Source organism: Pseudopodoces humilis, chromosome 5, assembly GCF_049639895.1.
Source record: "Pseudopodoces humilis isolate 2021_Gansu_Grassland_sample_001 chromosome 5, ASM4963989v1, whole genome shotgun sequence".
Taxonomy (NCBI): domain Eukaryota; kingdom Metazoa; phylum Chordata; class Aves; order Passeriformes; family Paridae; genus Pseudopodoces; species Pseudopodoces humilis.
Window position 1 is genome coordinate 28,709,588 of NC_142204.1, and position 24,734 is coordinate 28,734,321.

Here is a 24,734-nt window from a genome sequence, read left to right on the forward strand (position 1 = left end):
CTACATTATCAATTATTTGAGGCATAGAGCAGTTTGGCTTATGTAGGAACAGAACATAAAAAAAAATCTTGTAAATGGTTGTCAAACTAAGGCAGCACAAGAAATATTTCATAATTTTTCTGGAAATTACATCAAATGCCTGACACAAAGAACCCAGTCAGGTCCCTAAACATTTTCTTTCATCTACTAGTGTTTTCACCACAGAAACAATGACAGTTCTTTTCCTAATATTCAAAGTAAAACTTTGAAATGCAAAAGGTGAGACAGGAAAACTCTTTTACTAATCTATCTGAGATTCTACCAGTATTACAACATTACTAGAAAATTATGTGGGAGAAAACACTTCCTCCAAAATAATGCAAATCCATTAACATTATTTGTATCTTCCAGTAAAAGCAAAAATTTATTTAAAATTAATTCTGAATAAAAAGCCTTTATTGTGCAATTAGAATATCTGCAGGAGTTAACAATGAACAATTATTCACAAAAAAAGTGCAAGTACATATTATACAAAAAGGCCTGAGCTGATTTCCTTTTCTGAATATGATGGGATCCAAGACATTTCCTATTATCACCATGTTATTATAAAGGCAGTAAGGAAAGGCAAGTTTCTTCTGATTTTGGAATGCCTTATTCTGATTCATCTCAAATTCTCAAAATTGTTGGTCTTTCAGATGAATCCCATGCCAACCTTTCTTCCTTGTCTTAGGAGTGCAGAGGTCAGCTGTGCTCAGTCAGAGAACTAGAGTTTCCATCCTAAATTTTAGCAACTATGGATGTCTCTAGATGAGGCTTTTATGAGACAATTTTTAAAAATTTATTTTGTTCTTATGGTATTGCTACCCAATAAAAACACACAACTCCTTAAAAAAAAACTTACCTTCTGAACTCCTGAAGCACGTGTGCTTTCTCCCAGAGAAATCTTGAGAGATTTTGCTTGTGCTGAAATTCCATCAGTACCAAGGAAGTTCTCATTCCTCCTGAAAAAAAATATTTTTGAAATCATCATCATATTCATCATGTTAAACTCCTTTCATAGTAAAAGACTATCTTTGGGAACATATAGAGCACAATATGCAATTTCTATTTCATTTGCAGTTTTAAATTCAGAAGGTTTTCTTTTCTTCATCCCCTTCAGAAAATAGGAAGTGTTAATTTTCAAGGTTTTTTATAGAAATCTGAATTTGTGAGTAACAGCTATATCGCCTTCCTAATGCCTAGCAAAACAAAACCGTTTTCCTCATTACCAAAATTATACAACAGAATTATGCACAAAATTTCTTCATATCCTATTGTTTTGGTCTCTTGTAACCACAATTCCTGTTCCCTAAAATATATATCTAATTTTCACTGATTTCCTTTCCTATATTTTAGAAATACTGATGTGCTTTTTTAAAAACAAGATCTTTTCAGGTAAGTGTCTACAATTTGGCTCCATTTATCTTTTCCCCATAGAATTTTTTTTGACACTATAGTAAGCCCTGATCAGTTTGCTTTTGATCTAACCCATCATACCTTCCCAAGCTATGCCACCACCCCATAATAATAAGGCAAATCACCACAATATTACATCTCCATGTACGGTCAGGTCACAATACAGTATTTACTGTAGCTGTATAATCCTCTGTGTTCATGGAATTTCTGCAGACTAGGAGTCAGGGAAATTATTCCTGATGGGTCTTCTGATAGGTAAAATTTACAGTTTCTTTTGTAACTGTGACTCTCATGAGCCTAAGTAGTAGTTTTTCACTACTACTGTAACAGAGATCTACCTTTTCAAGTAATCTTCCATACTGTCTTCCCACTCCAGAACACATTGAAACTTCTCTTCATTCAGGACTTTGTGCAAAAGTTGAACAAAGAACTCAAGGAAACGTTTTTGCCCTTTGAATTTAAGCACTGCAATAAAGTAACAAATAACACAGGTGTTTATGGTGTAACAGGAGTCTGAATTCAGCTAGAATTACAGCTATGTATGACTCAAAGCACTTACTTATGTCATGGTGTATACTCATAGTGACATTAATATCAGGGATAGACAATGGCAGTTTTTAAATGTTTCTTGTGACTGGGCATCCAGAATCACAAGCTCGCTCTATTTAATACACTCCTAGAATCACAAACATTATAGAAGCAGAGATTTCTGTGAATTCTTCGTTCAGTAAAATAATTTAATGTGGAAATGGGGTATCTCAATTTTAAAAGAACATCCCATACAAAGAGAATCTTTGAAAGCTTGGCACAATTTTTTTTTTAAATTTACTTGTTTCTAAGGTTATTATAACACAAACATGATTCAATTTAAAATATTAGTATTTTATATACGTAGCATCAACACCCCAAATAATTGGGGTTGCATTCACTTCTCAGTGTGTTTATACTCAGAACTTTTTAAAAGCTATGTTTCACTTGCTTTTGTATATTTGAGAATCAAATGAAGATAACATTCCCAAGAGCTTATTCCAAGCAAGAATGAGATTGCTTTACTGGCAACTTTCTGAAGTAAAGGAGCCTTCAAAATTTATATAAACACCAGCTATCCCTACCTTCTCGATAAGCACGGTCTGATGTCCAACATGAAATTACAGGGTAGAGGAACAAAGGATATTCCTTTCCTGTAAGCTGTGTTCCAGGACCTGCAACAATAACCAAATGAAATCTATTATGAAAAGCAGTGAGAACATACAATAGAAACTCCACCTATAACTGACAATTTAAAAAATCCTTCTCTAGCACAGAGTTTGCTTTTAAATCTCTCACTGTCATCCAGAGAGAAATTCAAATGCTCGCTCTTTTCTTCTAATGTAAGTAGCTGTACAACTCAAATAAGAGCTGATGTGAGTGATGAACTTACAGGTACTAGACTAATACAGAGGATGTCTGGAGTTCATCAGAAGTCTAACAAAGAGACATGAAAATCATATGTGAAGAATAATGTGCAGAAAGGACATGTTAAAATATGTATTTAAGGCTATACAGCAAGAACTGATCACATGATACTGCTATTGACTAATGCTTGCATTCATGATCTGTATATGGGTAATGTAAATAGGTAGAAGATTCTTTTTTCTTAAGCTAAATATTTACATAAAATGGCAGTTAAACACAACTGCATGACCCATTGATGAGCACCAAAACAATGTTACATGTACTACTTGTTATTTTTCCTTAATAAAGAAACACAACCTACAAATTTTGTGCTTAGAGAAGTCCTGTGGTTGAAAAACATCAATGCAGCAAATCCCTGAAAAAAGTAAGATTAAAAATGCACTCTGGAACCAGTTGTAATTGTGTATCAATAGCTACAACCTCCAGTAAGAGCCGTCAGTTTAGGTCTGTTGAATGTAAATAATGTCCAATTAAGTAGGAACAGGAAAAGCAGACTTTTTAGGAAACCCTTTTAAAGTACTCTCTCCCATGTGACAAGTTCAAAATATGTTCCAATATGCTCCAAATAAGCATTTTCACAAAGAAAAATATGCCCCAAAATTTTTTAATGGGGAAAATTTGAAATTTCAGAATTTGAATTGTACTGTGTATGAAATATTTTGGTTTTCTCTTCTTTTGAAAGAAGCAGGTTCAGCTCTTTTCCATTTTTCTTGTAGACTATCATCTTTGGAATGCTAAGTGCTGATCCAATTATAAAGATTTCCTATGACAAGGCTTTTTCCAAAATATTTTTAGCAGCAAGCCCTACAGGTGTGCACATTGCCCTAAACCATTCATACATAATCGTTAGGACAGGTGTCAGTTATGCATACCTACACCAAAAGGCTTCTTCTCAATTTGTATCCTGAAACTATTGACAAATAGGCTATTTCAACAACAGAACAGACTTTGGTCATCAATTATTTGCTAGCTACTGAAAATGTGGGGTTTTTTCCTAATTGATCAATCCATTAATTTAATTACTATTAAGTAACCAACAAGATTTTCAATTAACTTACAGAATTCTTTCCTTATGTGACTTGTTCTGCAGGAATGTAGGCATCAACGTGAGCAAAAATGAAGTAAAAATTATTACACAGATTAATGGAATTTGTCCATCAGCCCTTGTCCTATTTTTCACGAGAATGCTTCCTCTTCGGAACAAATGTATATACAGAGATGATGGACGACAATGAGAACATGAGGGGTGTGGTCTTGCAGCAAAGGCCAATTGCATACTGGGCTATACTAGAAACAGCAAGGCCAGCAGGTCAGGGGATGTGACTATTCCCCTCTATTCAGCACTTGTGAGACCACATCTGGGTTACTGTGCCTGGGTTTGGGCACTGCAGTAAAGACACCGACACAGCGGAGTTAAGTCCAGTGAAGAATAGCCAAGATGACAAGGAGCTATAGTGCATGACTAAACAAGAAGAAGCTGAGGGAACTGAGTTTGTTCAGTCCTAGGATAAGAAAGCTAAGAGGAATCCACAGCTTCCTAATAGGGGGAATACAGAATGTAGAGACTGTCCTCACTGATAGCACAACAGGCAATTGAAAGAAGCCAGAAATCAGAAAATTACAAACACATATAAAGAAAACCTCTCTAACCATAAGAGTGGTTAACTATTGAAACAGGTTGCCCATAAGGGTTGTGACATCTCTTTCTCCAGAAAGATTCAAAACTTAACTGGACGAGCCTCAGAGCAACCTGAACTAATTGAACCTGTTTTGAGAAGGGGGTTGGAATAAATACCTTCCAGAAATGCCTTCCAACCTACATTATTTTACAGTTCTATACTGTATCTATCTTGTACTCCAAGGAGTACAAGATGCCATGTAAATATAATGGGAAAAAATCAGTAGTGTCTCTGAGTTTAAGTTTCTTTATAATTCTTACTTGTTAATTTATCTAACTTTGGCAGGATTATAAGCCAGAAAATTCTTGTGCTTGATCCAGACTCTAAGATATTTTAAAATTTGTATAGTCATTCCTGAGTTAAAAGGTAGTTAAATACTAGTATGCATGCAATTGCCACACAAGAAGGATAATTTATGTTAACTTCCTTCAGGGAGAGTTTTCTCCACTAAAATTTCCTGCAGTGTTCATTACTATGAGCATTGGAAGAGTATTAAGACAAGCTACAAATGGGCTTTGACATTGCATTTTCCGATTTAAGGAGATAAAGCAAGGCTAAATAACATGGAATCCAATTTAAACATATTGGAAGAACATAAATATTTGCAGAACTGTTCACAAATGAATATTCCTTTGAAAGAAGAAATGAGTGTTCCAGTGGAAATTACAAAAAATACAAATACACACATCACGCACTACCAGGTGATAATTACCAAGATCATTATTGCTTTGGTTGATTCATCATGAAAGATATAAAAGCACTTCTTCAGTAAATGTTTTTTTTACAAACAAACTATAGGAAACTCCATAGACAAAGGTAAGAAGTATTTCAACAGTACACCCACCTGGTTCTGTCAGTTTGAGGAGACTTGATTCAAGACTGCTCAGATTTTCTGCTGCTTTCTTCATTGCTGCTAAATGGGATGCCCTTGAGGAATGGTTCTGAAATATTGAATACTTTGTTATGAAAGCTTAGCTTTAGCTAAAATCAGCTTGTCAATAGTAGAATTTAGCTTAAATCCCAAGTCTTCTAAATCCATATTTTATAATTTCATCAATATTGTCTTATTTTTTTTTCTGGTGGAATAAAAATTATGTTCATGATTTTTTTAGCACAGCAGATTTTGGCAAGCATGGGGACTCCTGGAGGTGTTCAAGACCAGGCTGAATGGAGCACTGAGCAACCCGGTCTAGCAGAAGGTGTCCCTGTCCAAGGCTGGGGGTTGGAGCTAGATGATCTTTAAGATCCCTTCCAACCCAAACAATTCTATGATTCTAGAACAAAAATATTAATAAATCTAGTCTTCAAAATAATAGAATACAGAATTTAGAGAAATAAAAAGTAAAAACCAGAGAAACTACTTTTACCTCTTTGCCAATGTGTGCTCTTTCAGTTTTCACATTTCCTGATAGGCCAGGTGAAACTGCTGGTGAGATCAACAATTTTTTCCCATAGTTAATGATAATTACTGCAAGTTCATATTCTTTCCATGAATGTAGTACCTATAAAAGAATCATCTGTTATACATTTTTTGGTTTACATAATATGTAATATTTCATTACTGTCTACTTATAATTGTCAAAATGCAGGAATACTATAAATAGAAATTAATTACTCAATATGCAAGTTTATTTTAATAAAAAAAACCCAGGACTGTAGATATGTAAGATAATTGGAATTGCAGATCTGTTATCTATGCATTCTACTTCTGCTTAGCCTACCCCTCAGAGAATAGAAAGGTTTACCCAGAAGTATCTACTGCTGTGATTGACACTCCCCCTGTTCTCAGGTAGTACTGCTATCAAAGAACATAAAGGGTAACTAAATGATCCTCATTTACCTCTCTGGTATCAAGTGCACATTTTAAAATCCCAACTGTATTAGTGAAAGGACTGGTGAAATGTATTTTTAAATTACGAAATATATAAATTAACAGTGTAGCAAATGTTTTTAGATGGCTTTATCTTCTTCAGATAGAGTTCTAAAGGCCCAAGTGCTTCTACTATGTGCAAGCTAACTTCACATAAAGATCTTCTTTTTTTTGATCCTACGTGTATAGATTACCTTAGGATAAACACAGTACATGACCTGACTGTAAGTCAAAAGAAAAACATATACCATGCTTTAATGAGAAACCTTTGCAATTCACTGATTCTCTTTGCTATTCTGTATGCTATCCTGTTGAAATTCTATTTCTAAGGAAAAAAACATCAGCAATATAAGTGGTAGACACTAAGCTGAGGGATCCAACAACAAACAAACACTTAATCAAGGTTTCAAGGCATCTAATATGCTTTATTGGCCCTGATAGCACCTGGGGCTCACACCTATGGGGCCAGGAGCTCCCTCTCAGCTCAAGTCTAAGCCTACAGTCCTTGCTGGCTCCTATATGGCAGGAATGTTGGCCTCCAGATTGGTCCAAGTCATGCCTGGGTGCAGCAATGGATCCACTAGACTGGGCACCTGGCCCACGGACCAACTTCTGAGTTGACATCAGACTGTTCCCATCATGACAGACCAGCCTGCTAGGCTCTGTCTGACCTGGCCATCTCACCAGGCCTTATCATGATCTGTGGACTCACTTCCCAGCTTCAAATCTGATGTGCCTCATCACCAAAAATTTAGTTGATAATCTGGATGCCTGGCTGAACCTCAATACCAGGTGCTGCTCTGCCAGCCATGGCATTGCCCTTGGCTCCTGGCCTCACAGCCATGCTGGCCTTTTTAGGGTTATTTGATACTGATCTGGTCTTGTGAGGTAAGCACAGAGATGCAGCTCCTATGAAGACCAAGCTGAGGAATCACCAGCACAGGGGAATACTTCAGATCATTAGCCACAGCTCAGCTTCAGTATGAGGTCTTAGCTGAGGTGTACCCAAAGCTAGAGGAAAGCTGGCTTTTTCAGTATCACACATTTCTGATAGCGAGTAATGAACTGCAGCACGTTTCTAAACACGAGGGAAAAAATCCAGTAATGTGCTTCTCCTTATCTCACTGAATAGATTATCTAAATCATAAATGTCATCTACAGATATGTATTATGGTTGAAAGTCAAGGTGTTGTTATTTCTGCCAGCATGCAAGACTAAACAGTATAAAGTCTCTTGTATCTAATTAGCAACTAAAACAGATATGTTAATCTGATTAAAACTACAAATATGGTTTATTTGCAATAAATAAACATTTAAACTTACATATTACATGTACATTACATTACTGAAAACAGTACTACCTTGAATGTAAAAATATACATATAAAAATGTAGATCTGATGAAATGGACTAATAGTTATAGACTATTTTCAAAATAAATAGTAAAAAGTCAAAATGCATTGTTATAAAAATGCACTGATTCAAAGATACTAAGAAATATTTGTATGCTTTTATTATTAAAGATTGCTGGTTCTCTAAGATATCATTCTGAAGGCCAGCTTACTAAATTTCTTTTTTTTTTTCTCTAAATGACAAGAGCTAAATCTCAAATTAAGCTCTAAGCACAAAAATATGAACCATACCTTTGCTGTATGATATGAAGTGCAAGCTATCATATGCTGAATACTCTCGTAACATCCTTCCTGTCTCCTCTGCAAAGTAGCACTTGGAATTTCTTGGAGAACAGCCAAGCATTTAATCAGGATCTGTAAATACAAGGGTTAAAAAGAAAGTTTGGAGTCTGAAGCATACCTAGAAGCTTGTATCTCTGTACAGCCATTTGTATTTCATGGTGAACCTTGAAAATACTTTGAAACCTAATGAATAGGATAAAACATTAGCTGAACAAATGCCAATAATATAATTTCCATATAACTGAGCAGTGTCAGGATTTCAACCACAGCCATTTGGAATAAATGACATGTTCACATGAAATCCCAGATATTAGTATATAGATACATGATGGATATTTTAGCTGATTTAACCAACATGGACTCCAAGAATGTTTAATTCAGTGAGACTACATAATCCTGTTGGAGGACTGTTTAAAAATATATTGAGATGGTAAGAATTTCAAATGAAAAAAAAGAAATATTCCCAGTATACTGTAAATATAAAATGCTTTTTTCCCCAATTTTGTCCATAAGAAATTAAAAGAACATGTGGGTAAATTTTTTTTCACTTTAATTAAGAAATCTGAAACAGGAGACATTTCCAGTGGCTGTACCAGCACCTTTAGCTGGAGACCACAGCCAACCATGTCTTAAGCAAGAAGCTATCCCTGTATTCAAATTTCTAATTTTTTTTTTTTTTTTCCTAAGGACTCCTGAAAACTTCCCAGGGCCCTAAGTGCCCCAGTAGTCCCCCCGTGAGGACGACTTGAGATCTCCCCTCACACCCTCTGCCCAGGGCCCAAGAGTGCCAATCAAGCTCAGGCACAAGCCTCCAGAACTGCTGTGCTGGTCTTCAGTTCTTTCTCCTGGATGGACCTTGGAGCTGTGTTGTAGCCTTGTCTCCAGCCTCTGGCTTCAATTCCTGCATCTCCTGACTTTTTGTCCTGGATGGACACTGGGCCAGCCCTCTAACCTCACGTTCTCTGGACTGTCAGTGGATCCTCTTACCACCACCCTGCTCTGTCTGCCATACTCAGATGCTGCTGGTCTGTGCCTCACCTGCAGTGCAGTCACCTCATCCTTTCTCATAGAGCCAATATACTCATTGCTGCTACCTAAAAAGGCTACCTAATTACAGGAAAAAGATTTGTGTGTTTCCACTGTATGCTTGCTCAATCTAAAAACCACATCTGCTGCTTCATAAATGGCATGGGAGGATTTAGGTACTCTATTTTTGAAGAAAAGGTGTTTGCTTCTGGAAAGAAGCACAAGCCTGAAAACTAAAGACTGCATTATCAAAACACTGAATAGCTTTCTTTTCTTTAAGAAGAAAACAAAACTGTATATGAAGCAAACATTCCAAATTTAAAAATTAAAAAATAAAAAAAGAACCACAGGCAAATGCTGCTTTTGTTTCCTCAAAATTGCCATCTGCAAATAACATTCAAGTAGAAATTACATTGTAGATTCTGCTACAGTTTAAAATACCAACAATCATGCTGAAGAAACAATCAATACTCTGCAGTTACTTCACCATATCTGAGAGCAGAATGTGTGCAGCTTATACCTAACTTATATGCATTGGGGACATATAAAACTCTAAAAGGCTTTTCTTTCATCAGCTCTTAAGAAGGCAAAACATAGATATTTATCTCTTCAACTGTACTGCCTATTAAAAGTTTAATTTGAATCACTATAACTGCAAAACCTGACAGCTGCTATGCCTTAAAATGCTCTCACCTGAACTACTGGCACTAAAAAAATCTTGTGATAAATAAGTGGGGCAAGGAGGCCATAACATTGGACAACAGACTGCAGGGTGTAACTTGCATCATTCAACCAGTTGCTAAGTTCAATTGCCACAGTCATTCTTTCACATTCTGCTAATCTAGCAAGCTGTAAAAGAAAAACACATTTTGATTTAAATATGCATTCTGTAGTTTAAATCATTTGAGAGTGGAAGAAGAGAGATGCCATTTTTATTGCCATTTAAAAAGCAGGATAAAGCAGCAAATAAGATGAAAGTTTAAAAGTGAATTTACATTGACACCTGTTAGAAGTATATTAAAAACAAATTATTCCTGATACTAAAGGAAACAATTGCTCTTGATCTAATTGTGCCCTCTGAGTTTGCCCATATAGTTTATAAATTGAGGCTGATTAATAATCACACTATGTGGAGCAGAAATTTCACATGCTAGTCTCTCAGAGTAGGTAGGGGAAGGATAATTCCTTTCTTTGCCATCAAGTTATCTGTTGCAGTCCTTGCAAGTGAGAGTTGATCTTGTAAAGTCACTGTGTAATGAACTGCCCACATATTTTACAAGTACTTCAGCAAAGAAAGGAACAGAATAGGAATGCAATAAAACAGAAGGCAAAGCTTGACTATCCAAATAAAAAAGAAAGGGTGTTTTTTGTCATTAACATGCCATTATACTATAAAAAACTCTGAAATAAAATATTAGTATATTAAAACCATGAAACCCTGTTAGAAGTTACATCTTGATTAAGATACATGTATTAAATAGCATAAATGCTTAAGATTAAAAATTCAAGGTAGATCTTAATAGGACAAAAAATAACTATTCTTATACTTCTTCCTTATATTATAGTCTACCACCACTGAAGTAAAGAAAAATCCTTCAGTAGGAATCAGTGGGCTTTGGATTAGGCAATAAGTGATTCAGAAACCATCATTTCAGCAGGATCTGAATAGCCAACAGCTTCTGAAATACTTCAGAAAGAAAGAAAGAAAGGCCATGTAACCCACAGAAGATGGAGTATTCTGTAAACAGGATTAGTTGATTGCCACATCTATCTTGCAATATCTTGCAATGATGAAAAAGTAAAATCAAATCCAGTATATTGTTTTAAACCACACATACTTGCTCCTTATAAAATATCTCATTGGAACATATGGAATCACAGAAGAGTGCTCCTTCCATGACACTGATGTCAGAAACAGCAAATATATTCCTCAAAAAGAGGTGCAAGGTAATAGGAGAAGCCTGAGATACAGCTTTAAAACATAACCTACAAAATACAAAAGCAAAAGAATGGTAAAAGCATGTTAATTATGATTGAAATCTCACATGCCTGACACTGCATTATAATAAAATGAAGTTTTTAGTTTTAAAATTATGGACAAAAAAAAGGATTAGTATAACTTTTTCTGGAAATAAGAGTTACATATAAAAGTGAAAAATTGCTTGAAATTTCTAAATTAAAAATGAAATAAATAAAAATATGACTTCTTTTGAAATTGCTATCCACTTTCTACTAATCTATGACTTTTCCTTATTCACATCATCTAATACAGTGAAAGCAATTTTGAACTGTCTTTGAAAACTTCAGATGCTACAGCTCATTTATTTTCAGTCTCCTTTTACACATTGTTCTTCTGTATTCTGATAATGATACAAGCAGTTGTGAAGTCCATTACTAAGTATTACTAACAGACTCCTTTTCAACACTTTCGTCTTGTATTACAAGTCTCAAAAGAATCTATTTTCCTTTGCTTGCTTTTCTGTCAAGATATTTTTTGGTTGGGTTTTTTCCTTCCCTGGGCACAGAGAGGCATTTGTACTTGCTGTATTTTTTTAGTATTTTTGTTACAGGAAAAATCCTATGGTTTTGAAGTATAAGAATTCCTTCCTCTCCTCGATTGTGTTTCCTGAAAAAGACTGAAACTCGAGAAGGAAGATCAAATAGACGCATTCGCATACTTGACATTACCAAGATACCACCAGCAGGGCTTCTGACTGGAAACACAGGTTTCCTTTCTTTAGGCTCCCTCTGCTGTCCCTTTAGCAAGTCAAATTTCTTACCTGCTGCTCAGTAAAACTGAAACTGCTCGATACCGCAGCTGTGAGAATCTTCCATGTTAATTGGAAAAAAATAAAAATAAAAAATAAAAAAGAGGCTTGGCCATAACTATCAGAAAAGCAAAATCCCTGGAATTGGTTTGCACAGCTGCTTAAAAATTTCTGTCTTTATCTGATTTATTTGAAAATAGACTCATTACAATGTTATCTCTAGAAATGGATATGTTAAAAAAAACTGCTTATGAAAAAAATATAATGACAAAACAAATGCAGAAAACAGCACAATGACTATTCCTGTTTTGTTGCCCAGGCCAGGGATAGATTAAAAAACCCCACACAATTATTAAATAGGATGTGTAGTGATTATCTGCCAGCATCTATGCAGTCCACAGGCTGGGTGCAAATTCCAAGTGCTGCTATGGCATGTAACATCAAGACCCTTGGTGCATCTCTTTGTCAGCTATCAGACACGTGGTGGCACTTAAAGGGCAGATGGTGAAGTTGATTATTTGTATTCAGTTATATTGGATATTAATTCATTAACAAATCATAAATACCTGACTTACATATAAAACTATTTTTTAATAATATTTCATGTCTATTATTTCCTAAAAAATTCTTTTATCTGGGATTAAATTCAGTTTTGATGTTTTTCCAAACCTGGATCTACTGAATTTCAGTAAATGCAACCACAAAATTTTTAGCTGGGCTATGAAAAACTTACATAATTATGGTTGAGCATTTGAAATTTTTTCATAAAAGAATTAAATATCTCTAAAGCCCTTTAGCATATGCAAAGATTATTGGCACATTATATAGCTACCCCAAAATAAAATTAGCAAACATTTACCTATTTTGGTTGGCATTCTTGACAAAATGTTCACAGTTTCTGAGATCTATTGCTCCCTTAATTGGAAAGTCAGGAACCCAGTGCATATGATACATTTTGCTCATGAAAATGCATCACATAAAATTAGTACCCACTTTAGAAATGTTTCACAATTATCTTAAGAAAACAGCCATTCTAAAGAATTAGGTGTGCAAATGTTAGCAGTTCCATAAATAATAAAAATCCTCAGCTAATTATAAAGGTTTTTTTCAGAATGTTTTTCATATCACAAGCTGGAACAAAATTCCACAACTTGAAACTCTTCTAAATAAAATATGCACATCTATAAGGAGAAAATAATTATAGATAATGAATTAACTATTATTTTAATTTTGTTTCACCAATTACCTTTTTTCAGATATAGTCAAATTACTACTTGCAGAAATAACAGCTGCATTGGGAGGCAGTGGAGAAGAATCCAAAACAAAGTAATCCCACATTGGTGAAAATGCTGCTCTGGCTAATCTAAAGTTGCCTGTCTGATAGGCTACCTACAAAACAAACAAACAATGAGCTGACATGTTCATGAAATTACCAAGCCAAATAAAATTATAGGATAAATAATGTTTCAAAACTCCCCAAATGTAAATTTACAATTTCTCTAAGAATATTCTGGCATAGTTGAAGAAAATACATGTAGCAACAATTGGATCTTATTAATATTACAGCAGTTCAGATTCAGTATCAGAGAAAGCAAAGGAGTTCCTTAATTGCTGACCAATGCTCTAACAGCCCTGTGTGGAAAACCTTACAGGCATTGTGCTGAAGTTTTTGAAGGCATATAAATTAATCTAGATTCATTTTTCTTTTGCTAATACTGAAGGCAGAATGCCCTTCAGTTCTGAATAACAGCATGTAAACTAAGCCAAATAAGTAGGCATAAATTCACGTGGATATATCTTACACTGGACTATTTTAGGAAAGCTTCTAACTGTTCCAAATGATCTCTCTATAGGGCAAGACAATTTCACTTTCCTCTGTGTCACAATCTGTTTTAAATATCCTTTAGTAAGAACACAGAAAATTATAGTGATCTGACAACCATTGTGGTCTCTCACAAGATACTACAAAACTAATTTCAATATGAAAATGGTTGCCCTTGACACTTGCTAAGTTCAATAATATCTTTTATTCCATAATGACTAACAAGACGATTTCTAGTACTTGGTCTCAACCACAAAAATGAAAAAAAAAACCAAATTAAAAAAAAGAAAAAAAGAGAAGAAATAAGTAAAATGCAGACTGTAAAACAGAGATGGGTAAGAAAACTGAGCCCTCTCCACTTAACCTGACATTTCTGATAATTTTGAATTAAGAATCAACTTAGATATACGATTTTTATGTTAAAATTGTGATTTGTGCTTATCAAGGCAAGAAGGTCTCAAGTTGTTACCAGATGCAGTCTTAGACCAACCACTGAAAACAAGTAACTACAACTAAATGGAAGTAGGGGTCCATTATCATATTCTAACCCTACCTGAGTTAAATACGCTCGAACAGTAGTAGCAGAAAGGGGTGGGTAGGCAAGGATTGGCTTAGTCATTTGGCCAATGGCATCCCCAATAAGTTTTCCATCTGAAGAATAGGCTGCAACGGCAAATATGTATTTCTCATTGGCATCTAACCCTTGTACTTCAAAAAGAATTTTCCCATTCGCTGGTACCTACCAATAAAAATATTTTTCTAGTTACACTCAATGTACATATCAAAAACAAGTCACAAATTCTAAACTTTTATTATTAAACAAACTATTTAATGGTCTTGGATACAATCAAAGTACAATCCAGATTAATAGCATGTCATATACTAGATTCTTGTATTAAATTCTTGGAAACAATGAGAAGCTATAAGAAAACAGTGAAATGATAGGAGAAGCATCAATTTTCTCTAGAATGCCAATGCATATGCAGAGCAGATAACCTATGAGAACAGTTAAGTAAAAGGACCTGATGTTTTTCTATGATTCTTCTGTCCATTTGAACATTCACACAGTGATTGTCCATGCTTATAGTCACTGAGCTGAAACATTCTGTCCCTGAGCTGCGCTTCCAGACAAAGACCATACCGCTCTCCTTCATACATGCCACCTTCTTGCATCAGGTATAGGCAGAGATATCTCTGCTCCTTTCAGCACCAGTAAAAGCACTTTGAAGTTTGCAAAGCAAACAACATACTTTCAAGATGTTCATTTTTCTTTCAAGTAATTATTGTACCTGCACTTTAATATCATGGCTCACTCCTAACAAGATTTTCCACCTTCCTCTCTGTGACCAAGGTGACTTACACAAGGAAGATCTGAGGACTTCAAGGGTCTTGAAACCAGAAACAAGTGCCAGCGATGGAAGGATAACATGAGAATCAGCATCAAGAGAATGGTCTTATTCAAACAGTCTGTCCTTCACAAGGAGACCTCTGAACAACTGAAATCCCTTCAGATGCTGGGGCTGAATCCTGAACCAGCAGACCAGAAATATCTGTACAACAGTCTGAAACATCTCTTTATGCTTAGTTGATAGATCATTTGATCCCCAAGAACTCTAAACATTTTTCTTGGAGTCAGCAGATAGAGATTTTGTCTGCAGATCAGCATTTTGCAAAAGCCTGTCCTAAAGCAAACAGAAGTTCCAATGCAGAGGCGTATGGTTAACCTCAGGTCTGTGTGCATCCAGCGCCTGTCAGAGCTAAGATGGTCAGTGGCTTAGATGGACTACAGCAAATTCACGGAAAAAACAGCTGGCAGTGGGCTGAAAGTCAAACAGTCAAACTTGTCAAACACTTAATTCACCTGATACAGAATGGAATATTGAAACTAACTTGCGAAATACTACATGAAGCTTGGTTTTGTGGATTTGATGATCAGAGTATTAGGAATTACATCAAAGCCTCTACTGCCAGTACCTACACACACCTTCTCTTTCCATACACTTTCTTTTAAGGAGAGGCACCAGGGGAATATGCAAAGGGGAAGATTCCCTCTCCATCACCAAACACTATCAGTGTTCATATCAGTGTCTATCAGTGCACATATAGAGTTATTGCTTGCAGAGCCAGGAAAGCCTGAAACATCAGGCAAGAGAAGTTGAGATCATTCTTCTGTCAGAAAGCACAAGAGACCTGCCCTGCAAAGAACAGAACTTTTCATAAAGATTTGCAGACATAAAAATGATCACTGAGGTGATCGATGAGGTGTTAGACTACAAAAAATCTGCTGAAGAGGATATTCTGAAGCTTTCTTGCTCCTTTCCTAAATCATAAAATGCACAGTATTTGTATGGTTCATTGTTGTCATATTGGAGGACAATGCAATAGCAGGCATGAGTGAATGAAAAACAGAACTTTCTCAGTCTGCAGAAATACCAGAATATGATACAAAGGGGGAAAAAACCTACCTAAAAAATGCAAAACCAAACCAACAAAGCAGAAAAAAAAAAATCCAAGAAGTTTAAATTGTAATAAACAAGTAACGTAAGAGTACTAACACAGTCAACATGATCAGTCATAAGTAATTAAAGATGTAAGGGATGATTCACCATACCACATGTTCACAGAACGAAAGGGAAAGAGCATGAACCTAGAAATAAACTGTGTCTGAATGTGAAGGTTATTGAAAAAGTTGTATTATCATGCTGCCAGAATTAAGTAAGGCAATGTCTTGTTTAGAAGAAATAGCTGATAGGTGTTACACAAGAAGAATAATAAATTTTTATCTGTTTAGAATGTATCTTTTTTTTTTAATTCCTGGAAAGAGTAGTGTCTGTAATACACTCTAGAAATATTTCATATAGTTTATTTTACTTTTGCATTTCTTAGATATCACTCAAAAACCCATAGTTATAACAAGGTAGAGATTTGTTTAACTTGAAGCTTTTGAGTAATTTAATTTCTTATTCAAAAAAGATTCCTGGAAGTTTGTAAAGATACAAGAGTTTGTCAAAGGCTTAGCCAGTTACATTTTAAAAAATGTATCAGATAGAAAGATTCAGAGTTGGGGTATTTTTTTCAGAGGAAGAGAGAATTACCTAAGCAAGTTTTACCTCTGTCTTACCTGTTCGCCTGAATTTTGAAGTTTATTGCTATTTAACCTTACTTTTGTATGACTTCCTCCTGCTACACAGCCCAAAATACAGTACCATGAAACCTTTAAAGAAAATGAGAACAAAATTAGTTGATGCACAGTATTATTTCCATTTTTTGCCTAATGTAGAATGCACAAATTTTGTGAAAACAATCTCTACAAAAAACCTCAGCTTAGTTATAAAAAAGTATAGTCTAACTGCACTAAAAACATCAATTTTATTTAGCTGCAAAACTAGATATACTACTAGTGGAAATAAAAGCAGATGATTCTCCATTATGCTAACCCCACCTTGAGTTACCCTATTCCTCAAAGCTATCTCAAAGCACAAACTCTACAGGTCATAGATTTTAAAATCACCTAGATCCATTATTTGATCCATGCAATGGTACTCTTCTAAAGCTGGGATTGAGTTCCAATTTAGCAAACTACTTGAGGACAGGTCCTTAAAATCAGGCAAAAGAAGTGCAGTTATGACATTCTTTCCTTCTGATGTGCCAACTGCAGAGCTCAGATTCCTGTCATCAAAGCTGCTGAGGCTGCACTCCATCTCACTGTCATCACTGAAGGTACTGAAGAGCATCAGTCCCAAAAGTGAGCTCTAAGGGACCCCACTCATCACCATCCACTACCTGGACATAGAGCCCTCTCTGGCTGTGTCCATCCAGCAAATTCCTTATCCATTGAATGGCTAGTCATCCATCAAATCTGTGTCTCTTCAATCTGGAGATCAGTATGTCATGTGGGACCATATCAAAGGACTTACAGAAGTCTAAATGTGACATTTGTTGGTGTTCCCCTGTTGACTGTTTTTCACAACATGTTATTGAAATTGAGAAGATTATTTTCAGCAAATGAGCCTAAAGATCTGAAAATTTCACAGGTATTTTGACTCCTAGTACAAGATATATATTTGTCTAATTAAGTCCTAGGCACACATTTATCCTAAGAATAAATACTAAAATCCTAAGTATTCAGTTAATAACTTCTACACTAGAAAACTAGCTTTCCTGTCTGCTCAACAGCTATGTGCTAACTTCAGAAAAAAAAATTTGTTTTAGACCGAGTTCAAATTATAAGAACAATAATCACACTTCGCCATCTAGTGGCCCAAGATTCTGCATTCACTCTCCTGTATCAAACAAAATGAAGTTTGAACATATACTAAAATAAATGAACTACTAAATTTTAAAGGGTTGGGGTTTTTTTCCCATTTTAGATTCAGTAAGGATAAAAATTATAAACTTTTCCCTAACTAAAATATTTTAAATTTACTAATAAAACTGCATGTTATGAAACAACTGTTCACAGAAACATTCTTGCCACTATTAATAAGATTTGAGTTTCTACTGGTTCTATACACATGATTATTTTGAAGAAGCTTGCAAAATCACTATGATTTCTCTCAAAAATAACCTGCATAGTGTGTTTTTCATACTTCAGCCTGTTTGAATCCTTTCTGGACAAGGGAAGGAAAATAAGGTGATTTAGAAAAGTCAGAAGGTATTTACCAAGGGCAAATTAGGGCTGACCCCCATGACTGGCCTCTGTGACAAAATTACTTGATTAGCAGAAGGAGGAGGAGGAGTAGATGCCATTTACTTTTCACAGTAGTGCATGGTAGGAGAAGGGAAAACAAGATCTAAATTGAAGCAAGGGAGACTCCAACTGTACATGAGAAAAGAAGTTTTCTTTCATGTTGCCCTGTTAGAACACACTTTCCAGAGAAGCTCTCTCCATTCTTGGAAGTTTTCAGAACTGACTGCATAAAGCTCTGAGCAAACTCAGTCTCACAGGCAACTCTACTTCGAGCAGGTTGGACAAGAGACTTCTCCTAATGCCCCCTATGTCCTGTGACTCTACATGCTCAACAGAAAGTGGATTATTTCCACCTGAACTATGCCACTTCAACATTTCATTAACAGAGACTTCAGTGTGGAACTTTTTTTGCATCACATGATGCAACAGTCTTACCTCTCTTCAGAGGGTAACTAGGAATATAGTTGCAACCCCCAAGCAAGAAAATTAGCTTTTAATAAGTGGAATAAGTAAGTATTAGACAACAGAAGCGCCAAGGGACATGATGTATGAGATTAAGAAAGTCTCATGCAAATGTGAAGATCAAAACAGTGAGTCACAAAGGAAAACTGACTCACAGAGGACAAAAAAAGGGATACTTAATTAAGTCAGAATAATCCTCTCAGGAGCAAAGAAAAATGTTTTGGTATAGCACTGTAAAACAACTTTTTCTCTTGTGTATAGTTTAGTTATTTCTTATGCAGTCATCATGAAAAACATTACCTGAATATCTGAATCAAATGGGGCTGGTTTAAATGTCATGGAGCAATGTGATCTGGAAAGCAACAGAGGAGGAGGAGGAGTCCTGTTGTTTTTCTTGCTGCTCATAGCTTCTTTGAGACTGCTATACAATGCACTTTGTTCAGCTTCAACCTGCTCAATTAAACTTAGTGCTTCCTATGATTGAAATTAAAAAAAGAGAAAACTATTAAAATATAACAATCAGATTTAAATTTTATACATTATTTTCAAATTCTCATAGAAAATTTCACTGCTACATACGAAACTTTCAGTAGCTTTTCATATTACCCTACATCCTAAATGAGGATGAACGGTACTTTGTGTAAACTCATATATGCAGATTAATTTCAGAATTGGAGAATGCAGGGTTACCTATGAAAGAAGCATATTCAATTTTGGAAGAACCCAAAGGAAAAAAGAGAGTGATCACATATAATGCTGATAAGCAATTAGTGCCAGCCAGGGGTTATCTCCAAGAAACAAAAAAGATATCAACTCCTATTTAGGAGAGAGCTAGAAACCTAACCTGTGGAATTCCTAGAGGAGCTGTAGAAGCAGTTAGACTGAATTTTTTTGTACTTCAGAAACAGAGGGGGAAAAAATTAAGTCTACAAATAAATAAAAAGGAGGAGAATTTGGGTCCAGAAAAGGTAGGGCTTAGCCATTTTCCCCCTGGTTATCTGTAGACAGCTGAAAGCTGACAGTCAGCTGTCAAAGATGTGGGAGAACCTTGCATACAATGATTATGTGGCGATTTGGTTGGAGGCTGCACTTTTTTCTTACTTGACTGAATAGCAACTTGGTAGGTTTCTTCACCTTGATTTCACTGCCAGTTCAAGAGAAACTTGACATGGAAATCTAATATTCAGAACTTAGTACTTCTATATCTTTACTTGCGGCAGCTGTTCAGCCCATAATAAAGCCAAAAAGGCCAACTCACAGATGAACAAGGATTACATTTTGTGTAGAGACAAGAAATGATGTATTCCTACAATTAGAAACTTTATTATTTGAAGAATTTTAGTACACTAGACCAAGGATTTAGGCTGAGCTGCGTCTGAAAGATAAAATGAAAAAAAAATTCCAAGTTATTGGTAATTCAGTGACAATCCTTTAATCTTACACCTTAACAGGTCTTTGTTGCTGTCCTCATATGTTTAGAAGACTACACAATAGTGGGTCAGATCACAGACTGAGTAAGCCTGGAATCTCATATCCAAAAATTATGAAAAGATTACAGGTTTATGGTGAAATGAGTGAAACAGGGAGCTAAGATTTAATAGAACCTCTTGCATAGCTAATCACTTTCACAGCCCTACCACTCCACCCTGTTCCCTCTCCCTTTAGCACCCTTTAGCATCCACTGTAATGGGACATATTACAGGAAGGATACAAGATAAAGAACAAGATATGGAGTGACTCCGTGATTCAACCATTCAACTTTTGCAAGCAGTAGTTTGAAGCTTCATTGCTTCCTTAAAAACTATACTTCTCCATGGCAAGCAGTCCTATGATACAATTTTTCACTGAAAGTATCACGGACTCATACTTGTCTGAGGACATATTTCTGGTAAACACAAGGGTGGCAATGCTCCCAGGTTGAATAAAGATGGCGTTGTGACTGAGAGTGGTGTCACTGTGTGACCTGTACTTCAGCAATTGTAGAACTTGGAAGATAATAAACGTGGCAGTGTTGCAAGATGAGCAAGACTAATCTTGCAGTTGAGGAAGCCAAATGTCACCATGAAAACCCCAAATGCTTGAACTGTGATAAAACACAATTTATCCCTGCCTCTGTCACAGACTTGCACCATGGTATTAACTTAATCACATCATTTCAATTTTACAACTGGCCCATAACAACTACCAGTGTATCCAATTCTGTAAAAACTTGGATAACCAACTAGACATATAGGACAGGAAGAAAGAATTAAACAACTGTGAAAGAAATAATAAAAATGCACAGCAGTTAAGCAGTTTGATGTAATTGAGTAAACACATATGACTCAGAAGCTTCCATATTCCACTCAGTTGTTTACTGCATGAGAAATGGTTATTTGTATGCTTCTCAAAATAAAATAAACTGCTTCCTATTTTGCTAAATAATAAAAACAGATTTGTAGGATATTGTGCTGATTACAGGAGAAAAGACCAGAAGATGCAAGTAGTTCAATATAAAACTCTACAATAAAAAAAGCAAAAGCATGAAAATAAAAGTACGGATTTGCTGTTTATTAAGTGAGTACCATCCACCTCAAGCAGTAAAATTAATTGAGCTTATAATTAAATATTTCATCATACAATAAATGTCAAAGAGATCATGGTAAGTTTGTCCAGACAAAATTAATTCTGGTATTTTCTGGAAACTGCCTGCAGATACATTTTTTTATTTACATCTTTCTTGGTGAAAAGTGCACAGAAGCAAAATGTAGTGAAGGTCATTTTTGGCAGGTAAATGTTTGCTTGGGATAACCAGATATTTCTTGGGAATTGCTTGTAAGTCTTCACTGGTGACTACAGTTACAGCTTTCATACTGTATCACAGCATCTGATATGATATTCATAAATAACATATATTTTACAAATATATGAGATATTTTTAATGTATGTATTTTCTGATCCAGTTTTTGCATTCTTCTGATGTAATAAATATATGTATTACTTATCATGCTTCCAAATTCGTGGCACTTAAAAGAAAAAAAAATTCTAGTAACTTCTTGTTTAAAATACTCTTTTATATATTATATATTGAAAATTGCAGATTCTGTTATCTGATATACAGGCTATAAAGAAACTTAAAGCCCTGTTGATGAGCTTTTTCATGGCACTTTTCATGGGCAGATGATGGCACAAAAGTCAATGGAAATACTGTCATTGACTTCAAAAGACTGAAACAAATCCAGGAAGACTCTGCTTTTAGCTCCAATAGATTCCAAAACCCCAATATATAAACTGGTTTTTTAGAATGAATAAAATAAAGTCCATGTCATCATCACCAGCTAAAGCATTCTAAGACTTGAAGATTTTGGAAAAAGAACAATGTCGAAGATTACAGTAAGGAAACCTGAATGACATTTTGGCAACGTATAGGTTCATAACTGCAAAGTGCAGGAGATAAAATAGGAAGGAAGGAAAGATCTTATCTTCTCTCAGGTTTCCTGAAATTTGCATGTATGCACAAAATTCAGGGATGTGCCCTTTCTTCTAAAGTAAGGTCACTTTACTTTTTGAAACTTCTCCGGAAAAAATTGACAATATAAGTTAAAAACACACGATGACCCTCAAGTTCCTTCCATTTTTGTTTTTATAAAAAGTAGTATTACGTGTCTTAATTACACAGAACATGAAAAACTGTGCTAATGGTAAAGCATTTCTATCATAAGGTTCTTGTTATTACCTCCAGTAGCTGCCTTTGGGAAGTAGTAGTTAACTCTTCAGGGAACTTCTGTGCAGCCTTTTGCATCAAAAAGATTGCTCTGGATAGCTTATTCCTTTTAATTTTTTTCATTATAAGTTCCTCTAAAAAACAGATATTTTATGATATTTATGAAACAGTGGCAATTATTTATTATACTTCTAAAGTCTTAAGTAATAAGTCTTACCTGATAAATACTGGAAATCTTCAATATTCTTTTCACGAGACTTAGAAGACTTAAGACGTCTGTCAACAACTTGAGTACCTGTGTAGGATGGAAATATTGAGTTATTTTGATAGTGCTATTGCAAAAAAATTGAGTGAGAGGTTAATACATAGTTTTATAGTAAAGCTCTGCTCTGTTTCACATTCTTTTCTTTGGTTCAAGTAGAACTTCTTGTACAGATCATGCCACTAAAAATACTCCATCCTCCTGCCTACATTTTTAGTAGTTATATTAACACTGCAGAAAAAGAGAGGTTTGATCATAGGGAGCAGGGCACAGTGTAGCTCTGCAGTGTCAAATTAATACTAGGTTTTAATTTTAAAAAACCAAAACAACACTAAGAATGAGAGAAAAAGCTGAGTTTTTTTCAGAAGCCATTTAGCAAAAGTGGAGTATCCGCTGACTGGAAAGATACAGAGACAACTTCACAGGAGTAGAAGTTCAAATTACCAAAAGCACTGAATAAAATATTTAAGTCATTCTCTAGAGAGAAAATTAGCGTTACAGAAAAGAAAAAATCCGCAGAACCCCGATTTTTCTTTACTGGCATTATAAAAGTTAATATTATAACTAAAATACAACAACTGTCTAGGAATTAAATCCATTAACTGCAGCAAAATTTAACTGCCATTGATTGAGTAAAGGTTGGAGACAAGTATCATGTAAATCTAAATTCTGCAAATTCAGTACAATATTTCTGGTATATAAATGGTATATAAACTGCCAAAACATCAGCTCCTCTCCAGAAAGCAGATACTCCTTTAGTTATTAGTACTACAGAATATATTAGCAAAAAGGCTCTAATCAAGTCATGAAGATTATTTAACTTTACTGAAACCTACCTTGTGTAATTTTAAGAAGTTTCACAGCTACTCGATGTTGGGCCTGAATAAGCTCCAAGTGTAAATCTGTTACAAAACCATTATCTGCTCCTGTTTTATCATCACCACATCCCAGAACAGAATTCAAATTCTGATTATTTGAGTCTACCTAATGAATAGGAAGCGGCAATTAAGTAAATACAAAATTCCACTATTTAGCTTACTGCATTTTTCTTGATATTGATATTATTTCAGTAAACTGACAAAACTGAAATTTGTCATATTTGTGTAATAGGCAGTCAATCAAGAAAGCATGGAAAGGAGAGTGACCAGACAGAGAGAGCACAGATAATTCACAAAGAGAACTAGACAAAATCTGAGAATCAATAGAAAACTGGATCAATAATAAAGGCAAAACCACAAAAACTCTTTTACTGTGTTACCAATCCACAAAACAAGTACCAACAAATTGGTACAGAATGAAAATATTTAGAAAATTTGAACTCACATCAAGAACAAAAATTGATTTTAATAATAAACAGTTACAAGCAATAAATATGAACAGGATTTCTGCTCTTATTTTACACAAGAAACCTATATATTATAAATATTTCAAAATAAAATGTTAAAGAAAGCCTAAAGGAGTTCATAGTTTATTACTGAAAGAGAAAAATGCTCTTTCAACTCATGCTGGCTTTGGCTTAGGCAGAGTTAGTTTTCTTCATAGTAGCTGGTATGGAGCAGTGGTTTGGATTTGTGCTGGAAATAGTGTTAATAATGTCAAAGATATCTACATTACTAATGAGTAGCACTCACACAGCCTCAAGGCCGTGACAGCACTGCTTCTCACACCACCTCACCAGAGAGGAGGCACAAGAAGTTGGGAGGAGGCACAACCAGGGCAGGTGATCCCACTGACCAAAGGGATATTCCAGCCCATACAACATCACAGCCAGTACCTAAACCTCAGGGAAGGAGGAAGGGGCAGATGTTCGAGTGATAGCATTTGTCTTCCCAAGTCACCCAGGCTACATGTAATGGGGGCTCCCGGAGTT

The 24,734-nt window shown here is 35.3% G+C and overlaps 1 protein-coding gene across 1 annotated transcript in view; it reads right to left on the reverse strand.

Annotated features, from left to right (window-relative positions):
- Positions 1–24,734, reverse strand: part of CFAP54 (cilia and flagella associated protein 54) — a 102,256-nt gene that overhangs the window by 51,397 nt on the left and 26,125 nt on the right. The window contains 15 exon segments of the mRNA XM_088055699.1: positions 881–980; positions 1,773–1,899; positions 2,547–2,636; positions 5,413–5,509; positions 5,936–6,070; positions 8,081–8,203; positions 9,851–10,006; positions 10,996–11,143; positions 13,172–13,314; positions 14,301–14,486; positions 16,869–16,961; positions 19,200–19,373; positions 22,615–22,736; positions 22,820–22,897; positions 23,701–23,848. Coding sequence (XP_087911825.1) covers positions 881–980; positions 1,773–1,899; positions 2,547–2,636; positions 5,413–5,509; positions 5,936–6,070; positions 8,081–8,203; positions 9,851–10,006; positions 10,996–11,143; positions 13,172–13,314; positions 14,301–14,486; positions 16,869–16,961; positions 19,200–19,373; positions 22,615–22,736; positions 22,820–22,897; positions 23,701–23,848 — 1,920 coding nt within the window.